The sequence below is a fragment of the Schistocerca gregaria genome, chromosome 5 (genome assembly GCF_023897955.1).
Source record: "Schistocerca gregaria isolate iqSchGreg1 chromosome 5, iqSchGreg1.2, whole genome shotgun sequence".
NCBI classification, from domain to species: domain Eukaryota; kingdom Metazoa; phylum Arthropoda; class Insecta; order Orthoptera; family Acrididae; genus Schistocerca; species Schistocerca gregaria.
Genome location: NC_064924.1, coordinates 468,721,723 through 468,730,530, shown reverse-complemented (window position 1 = coordinate 468,730,530; position 8,808 = coordinate 468,721,723). Strand labels below are relative to the sequence as shown.

Genomic DNA, 8,808 nt, shown 5'->3' with positions numbered 1-8,808 from the left:
GTATCTTATACTTTCTGGGTGTCATGAACAAATAAAGCGAGTTTGGTCTCACACCATCGCTGTTTCCGGAATCCATGTTGAGTCCTACAGAGTAGATTCTAGGTTACCAGAAATGACATCATATGCAAGCAAAAAACATGTTCTACAATTCGTGCACCCAGGTTCATCGCTGAGTACATCATCGGCACTCCTGTCTGTGATGCAGCGTCAAGCGTAACCGCAGCCATGGTCTCCGAGCTGATAGTCGATGCTGCTGCAAACGTCATCTAACTGTTCGTGCAGATGGTTGTTGTCTTGCAAACGTCCCCATGTGTTGACTCAGGGATCGAGACGTGGCTGCACGATCCGTTACAGCCATGCGGATAAGATGCCTGTCATCTCGACTGCTAGAGATACGAGGTCGTTGGGATCCAGCACGGCGTTCCGTATTGCCCTCCTGAATCCACCGATTCCATACTGTGGTAATAGTTATTGGATCTCGACCAACGCGAGCAGCAATGTCGCGATACCATAAACAGCAATCGCGATAGGGTACAATCCGACCTTTATCAAAGTCGGAAACGTGATGGTACGCATGTCATCTCCTTACACGAGGCATCACAACAACGTTTCACCAGGCAACGCCGGTAAACTTGTGTTTGTGTATGAGAAATCGGTTGGAAACTTTGCTCATGTCAGCACGCTGTAGGTGTCGCCACCGGTGCCAACCTTGTGTGAATGGCCTGAAAAGCTACTCATTTGCATATCAGAGCATCTTCTTCCTGTCGGTTAAATTTCGCGTCTGTAGCACGTCATCTTCGCGGTGTAGGAATTTTGGTTCAGATGGCTCTGAGCACTATGGGACTTAACGTCTGAGGTCATCAGTCCCCTAGAACTTAGAACTACTTAAACCTAACTGACCTAAGGACATCACACACATCCATGCCCAATGCTGGATTCGGACCTGCGACCGTAGCGGTGGCACGTTTCTAAACTGAAGCGCCTCGGCCACAACGACCGGCGTAGGAATTTTAATGGGCAGTAGTGTATCATCTTCCAGGGTTGACTTCGGTAGGGAACCCTGTTTTGTCAACTCTTAAAAGTGAAGAGACAACTGTTGTAAATTGGATTTGCTATGTACTGTGAAGTTTACCTACGATTATTTGCAGTTAGCCATTTAGGGCTTTTCTCTTTTATATTACATGCAGTGTTACAGACTTCATTTTTCCACAAGTGACAAACATAGGTAAACCTTTTTCACCCGTTTAAATTGAAAGCTAAAATTTTAGGTCAATTTCACGAACGTGCACCGTTAAAGCCACGCAGGAGAGAATCTGTCTGCTGGAAGAAATTGAAAATGGACGGTAGTACTTACGAGCTGCTGCTGCGTTGGTGATGGTGACCCAGAAGTCGATGGTCTTCTCCGGGCCGAGTTCCTCGTAGTCCCACTTCTTCTTGACGCGGACGGCGCCGTTGGGCTCGACGGTGACCCAGGGGTTCTCGTCGCGGATCTTGAAGGTCTCGCGCTCCGTCTCCTTCTCCAGCTGGAAGACGACGCGGCCCTCGGTCTCGCCGTCTGCCTCCGTGAACTCTATCCTCTTGGTGGGCCGCACGGCGCGGGTCACTCGGCGCTTGGTGATGCGGTGCACGCTCGGCACGACTTGAGCCACTTCTTCCGGGTCCGGGCCGGGTTCGACCTCTTTCTCGATGTCGTCGATGAGTTCCTCTTCCGCAGATATCGCCAGGAGCTCTCGATCCTGCTGGACCGGGGGCGGCACGTTGAACTGGAGGAAGACGCGCGCCGGCTCGACCGCAGTGCGGCTGGGCGAGCGCAGGTCGTGCACCTCGACGACGATCTCGTAGTCGGTGTCCTCCTGCGGCGGGTCGCCGGCCAGCAGCAGCTCGCCCGTCTGCGGCACGATCACGACCAGCCGGCTGGGCGCGCCCAGGGAGAAGACGACGCGGTCGCCGTCGGCGTCCGTCGCGGACACCTTGCCGACGGTGCGGAAGCGGCCCGGCGGCGGCACCCAGCCCACGTCGACGGGGAAGCGGTACTCCTTGCTGGAGAAGACGGGGCCGTTGTCGTTCTCGTCGAGCACGAAGACGCGCAGCGTGGTGATGGCGCGCTCCAGCCCCAGGGCGTCCTCCGCCTCGACGGTGAGCTCGTAGTCGGCCTGCTGCTCGCGGTCCAGCGGCCAGGCGGTGACGAGCGCGGCGCTGGAGCCGTTGTCCGCCTCCAGGCGGAAGGCGCCGCCGGGGTCGCCGACGAGCAGCCGGTAGAGCAGCGGGCCGCCGCGCCAGCCGGCCGCCGGCTCCAGCGCGGCCACGTGCGTGCCCGCGGGCGCGTTCTCCGCCACCGTGGCCGGCTCGCGGTGCTCCTCGAAGCGCAGCATGTCGCGCCGGTCCAGCACGGCCACTTCCAGCGTCCGGTTCACGCCTCCGTCCTCCAGCACGGCGAGCGTGACGTTGCGGCCGAGCAGCGGGCGCAGGTCCGCCGTGGTCATGAGTATGCCGCCGGGCACCAGGGCGAAGAAGTCGGAGAAGCCGGTGTCGAGCAGCTGGTAGCTGTGGCCCTTCGGGAACTGGCGCACGTCGAAGCCGGGCCGCGTGTCGTGCGCCAGCACGGCCACGTTGCGGCGCCGCGGCGGAGTCCTGGTCCGCGCGGTGGCGTCTGCGGGCGCCGCGCACGCACAGCACAGCAGCAGCGCCGCCACCACCAGCCGAGAGCCAGGCATCGCCACACGCCTGCAAGCACACGGGCACACCTTCACTTACATGTTTGGACAACATGGCTGTGGAGAGAAGCAGCGATCACTACCATCAATCAATAATTAACCGGATTTATTATTATTATACCGCCAACCGGTTTCAACCCGTGAAAGGTCTCTATTGGATTCCTTTCATGTTAATTTCTTAAAACTGTTGTCATTTACGGCATACAATCCACTTCTAAATTTACTGTGGTCTTTCTGACTATCTGGGAGGAGACTGAGGAGTGGAACGTGTTACTTTTACACATAATCAAGAACGATCTGTCACACTACTACACTTTAAAATACAGTTTATATGTAATTCATGTCACACAGCCTCATACGGAACCTACATCCGCTTTCTTTTATATACTGTATATGATAAGATACTGTCATCCCCCTTCCCTTCTGCGTGAAAGGATGAATGATGAAATGTATTTCTAGTTGCAAGCTTGATGGTAGCAGACAAGCCTATCTGCTAGAGAACAGTAGGACCAACGTCGGAAAAGGTAGCTATGCTTTCTAAAAGCAAAGAGGTTTCTATTCTTAGTATCGTCCTGTCCGTCCTTTGTCATGTTGGTATAGGAAGCTGCCTCTCTGGTCACTTCCGTTTCTTGGGTTGGGTTGTTTTGGGGAAGGAGACGAGACAGCGAGGTCATCGATCTCATCGGATTAGGGAAGGATGCGGAAGGAACTCGGCCGTGCCCTTTCAGATGAACCATCGCAGCATTTGCCTGGAGTGATTCAGGGAAATCACGGAAAACCTAAATCAGGATGGCCGGACGCGGGATTGAACCGTCGCCCAGCCGAATGCGAGTCCAGTGTATAACCGCTGCGCCACCTCGCTCGGTACCTCGTTTGTATCTGTGAAACACCCTCGGTAGGGTCCCACGCCAGTCGCCAGGGGGAAGAAACCATGGGTAACAGAAAAAATAGTTCAACTGATCGATGAAAGACGGAAGTACAGGAAACTCAGGAATACAGAAATACAAGTCGCTGAGGAATGAAATAAATAGGAAGTGCAGGGAAGCTAAGACCAAATTGGTGCAGGAAGAATGTGAAGACATCGGAAAAGAAATGATTGTTGGAAGGCGAGACTCAGCATACAGGAAAGGTAAAACGACCTTCGGTGATATTAAAAGCGAGGGTGATAAAATTAAGAGTGCAACGGGAATTCCACTGTTAAATTCAGAGGAAAAGCGGGCAGGTGGAAACAATACATTGAAAGCCTCTATGAGGGGGAAGATGTGATAGAAGAAGAGATAGGGGATCCTGTATTAGAATCAGAATTTAAAAGAGCTTTGGAGGACGTCATATTAAATAAGGCAGAAGGGATAGGTAACATTCCATCAGATTTTCTAAAATCATTGGGGGAAGTGGCAACGAAACGACTATTCACGTTGGTGTGTAGAACGTATGGGTCTGGCGACATACTATCTGACTTTCGGAAAAGCATCTTCCACAGAGTTCCGCAGACGGCAAGAGTTGACAAGTATGAGAATTATCACACAATCAGCTTAACAGCTCATGCATCCATGTTACTTCCCAGCATAATATACACAAGAATGAAAAAGAAAATTGCGGATGCGGTAGATGACGATCAGTTTAGCTTTAGGAAAGGTAAAGGCACGAGAGAGGCAATTCTGACGTTACGGTTAGCAATGGAAACCAAGACTAAAGAAAAATCAAGACACGTTCATAGGATTTGTCGACCTGAAAAAAACCGCTCAACAACGTAAAACGGTGCAAGATTTTCGAAATTCTGAAAAAAATAGGGCTAAGCTATAAGGAGAGACGGGTCAGACAATATGTACAACAGCCAAGAGGGAATAATAAGAGTGGACGAGCAAGAACGAGTTGCTCGTATTAAAAAGGGTGTAAGACAAGGATGGAGCCTTTCGCCCCTACTCTTCAATCTGTACATTGAAAAACTAATGATGGAAGTAAAAGAAAGATTCAGGAATGGAATTAAAATTCAAGGTGAAAGGATATCAATGAAACGATTCACTGATGACACTGCAATCTTGAGTGTCAATGAAGAAGAATTACGTGATCTGCCGAACGGAACAAACAGTCCATTGGGTACAGAGTATGGATTGAGAGTAAGTCGAAGAAAGGCGGAGGTAATGAGAAGTAGTAGAAATGTGAACAGTGAGAAACTTAATATCAGGATTGATGGTCACGAAGTAGACCAAGTTAAGCTAGGCAATAGAATAACGAATGACGGACGGAGCAAGGAGGACATCAAAAGCAGACTAGATATGGCAAAAAGGGCATTTATAGCCAAGAGAAGTCTACTCGTATCAAATATCGGCCTTAATTTGAGGAAGAAACTTCTGATAATGTACTTCTGGAGTACAGCATTGTATGGACTGTGGGAAAACCGGAACAGAAGAGAATCGAAGCATTTGAGATGTGGTGCTACAGGCGAATGTTGAAAATTCGGTGGACTGATAAGGTAAGGAATGAGGAGGTTCTGCGCAGAATCGGAGAGGAAAGGAATATGTAGAAAACACTGATAAGGAGAAGGGACAGGATGATAGGACATCTGCTAAGACATGAGGGAATGGCTTCCATGGTACTAGAGGGATCTGTAGAGGGTAAAAACTATAGAATAAGACAGAGATTGGAATACATCCAGCAAATAATAGAGGACGTAGACTGTAAATATTAGTCTGAGATGAAAAGGTTGGCACAGGAGAGGAATTCGTGGCGGGCCACATCAAACCAGTCAGAGGACAAAAAAAAAAAAAAAATATTAGACAGATTGAAGACTACGGCGATAATTAAAGACTTTTGACTTTTGGGCCAGCAAAGTCCTATGGGCACCCCCACTGGGATCAGTTCGCTGGACATGCCCATCTCGTAGTAGGTTTATATCAAACTGGACAAGCCTGTAACGTTCCAGGTAGTGTAGTGTAGTTGATTAGCTTAGAATACCCTCAATACGGAGTCATAGTAGTTAAAACTAACAACATAACTTGCCCGTAGCAGATCAGCTACTAACACACTACTTGTAGATTGCAGATCACCTGGAACAATCAATTATTGTAACACTAGTACGAACCACTAATTATGTAAGGTAGTAGTTTATCATTTATAATAATATAGATTGAATGAAGAATTTAAAAAAAAGGACTACATTAACACCCAAAGACGAAAATAAATGACTACAGGGTATGGCACGAAAAACAGTCCCCGTGTACTAGACGGTTCACTCTCACCCGCCAATCATCATCTACACTCCTGGAAATGGAAAAAAGAACACATTGACACCGGTGTGTCAGACCCACCATACTTGCTCCGGACACTGCGAGAGGGCTGTACAAGCAATGATCACACGCACGGCACAGCGGACACACCAGGAACCGCGGTGTTGGCCGTCGAATGGCGCTAGCTGCGCAGCATTTGTGCACCGCCGCCGGCAGTGTCAGCCAGTTTGCCGTGGCATACGGAGCTCCATCGCAGTCTTTAACACTGGTAGCATTCCGCGACAGCGTGGACGTGAACACTATGTGCAGTTGACGGACTTTAAGCGAGGGCGTATAGTGGGCATGCGAGAGGCCGGGTGGAATTACCGCCGAATTGCTCAACATGTGGGGCGTGAGGTCTCCACAGTATACCGATGTTGTCGCCAGTGGTCGGCGGAAGATGCACGTGCCCGTCGACCTGGGACCGGACCGCAGCGACGCACGGATGTACGCCAAGACCGTAGGATCCTACGCAGTGCCTTAGGGGACCGCACCGCCACTTCCCAGCAAATTAGGGACACTGTTGCTCCTGGGGTATCGGTGAGGACCATTCGCAACCGTCTCCATGAAGCTGGGCTACGGTCCCGCACACCGTTAGGCCGTCTTCCGCTCACGCCCCAACATCGTGCAGCCCGCCTCCAGTGGTATCGCGACAGGCGTGAATGGAGGGACGAATGGAGACGTGCGGTCTTCAGCGATGAGAGTCGCTTCTGTCTTGGTGCCAATGATGGTCGTATGCGTGTTTGGCGCCGTGCAGGTGAGCGCCACAATCAGGACTGCATACGACCGAGGCACACAGGGCCAACACCCGGCATCATGGTGTGGGGAGCGATCTCCTACACTGGCTGTACACCTCTGGTGATGGTCGAGGGGACACTAAATAGTGCACGGTACATCCAAACCGTCATCGAACCCATCGTTCTACCATTCCTAGACCGGCAAGGGAACTTGCTATTCCAACAGGACAATGCACGACTGCATGTATCCCGTGCCACCCAACGTGCTCTAGAAGGTGTAAGTCAACTACCCTGGCCAGCAAGATCTCTGGATCTGTCCCCCATTGAGCATGTTTGGGACTGGATGAAGCGTCGTCTCACGCGGTCTGCACGTCCAGCACGAACGCTGGTCCAACTGAGGCGCCAGGTGGAAATGGCATGGCAAGCCGTTCCACAGGACTACATCCAGCATCTCTACGATCGTCTCCATGGGAGAATAGCAGCCTGTATTGCTGCGAAAGGATGATATACACTGTACTAGTGCCGACATTGTGCATGCTCTGTTGCCTGTGTCTATGTGCCTGTGGTTCTGTCAGTGTGATCATGTGATGTATCTGACCCCAGGAATGTGTCAATAAAGTTTCCCCTTTCTGGGACAATGAATTCACGGTGTTCTTATTTCAATTTCCAGGAGTGTGTTATTTCGAAGCAGTAGCGACTACCTTTTGTACTCTCAGTACGACAGCCGTCGAGACTTGATTAAAACGTGTCAGCTTAATACACTGGCGGAAAAAATTGTACACCCTCTTAGAAATTTCTAGTTCGCTATAGATTTATTGTTGAAACATTGCATATGGAGTGCACGAAATGATTACATATACAGGTTTACAGATCAACAGCACAAGCGATTCAGAGGTACTGCGTAGCGACTCAGGCTGTAACACTTAAATTAGTGCACCGATAGCATTCAGGGGCGGCAGAGCACGCACTGACTGTAGCATCCAATCGATCTTACAGATGGCGAATACAGTCCTAGGATATGTTATTCCACACCTGCTCGACCTGTTCACGTACACTACTGGCCATTATATCTGCTACACCACGAAGATGACGTACTACAGACGCGAAATTTAACCGGCAGGGAGAACATGCTCCGATATGCAAATGATTAGCTTTTCAGAACATCCAGACAAGGCTGGCGCCGGTGGCGACAAGTGCAACGTGGTGACATGAGGAAAGTTTCCAACAGATTTCTCATACACAAACAGCAGTTGGCCGGCGTTGCCTGGTGAAACGTTGTTGTGATGCCTCCTGTAAGGAGAAGAAATTTGTACCAACACGTTTCCGACTTTGATAAAGTCTATCGCGATTGCCGTTTATCGTATCGCGACATCGCTGCTCGCATTGATCGAGATCAAATAGCTATTAGCAGAATATGGAATCGGTAGGTTCATAAGGGTAATACGAAACGCCGTGCTGGATCCCAACGGCCTCGTATCACTAGCAGTCGAGATGACAGGCATCTTATCCACATGACTGTAACGGATCGTGCAGCCACGTCTCGATGCCTGAGTCAACAGATGGGGACGTTTGCAGGACAATAACCATCTGCACGAACAGTTCGAAGATGTTTGCGGCAGTATGGACTATCAGCTCGGAGACCATGGCGTCGGTTACCCTTGACGCTGCATCACAGACAGGAGTGCCTGCGATGGTGTACTCATCGATGAACCCGGGTGCACGAATGGCAAAACGTCATTTTTTTCAGGATGAATCCAGGTTCTGTTTACAGCATCATGATGGTCGCATTCGTGTTTGGTGACATCGCAGTGAACGCACATTGGAAGCGTGTATTCGTCATCGCCATACTGGCGCATCACCCGGCGTGATGGAATGGGGTCCCATTGGTTACGCGTCTCGGTCACCTCTTGTTCGCATGGATGGCACTTTGAACAGCGGACGCTACAATTCAGATGTTTTACGACCCGTGGCTCTACCCTTCATTTGATCCCTGCGAAACCCTACATTTCAGCAGGATAATGCACGACCGCATGTTGAAGGTCCTGTATGGGCATTTTTGGATACAGAAAATGTTCGACTGCTGCCCTGGCC

The 8,808-nt window shown here is 50.4% G+C and overlaps 1 protein-coding gene across 1 annotated transcript in view; it reads right to left on the bottom strand.

The window, feature by feature from the left end:
• Positions 1-943: 943 nt before the first annotated feature.
• LOC126271861 (neural-cadherin-like) overlaps positions 944-8,808 on the bottom strand; it is a 238,919-nt gene continuing 231,054 nt past the window's right edge. Inside the window, exon 2 of the mRNA XM_049974198.1 lies at positions 944-2,724. Coding sequence (XP_049830155.1) covers positions 1,257-2,714 — 1,458 coding nt within the window. The 5' untranslated portion in view covers positions 2,715-2,724 and the 3' untranslated portion in view covers positions 944-1,256. The remainder of the gene's footprint in view (positions 2,725-8,808) is intronic.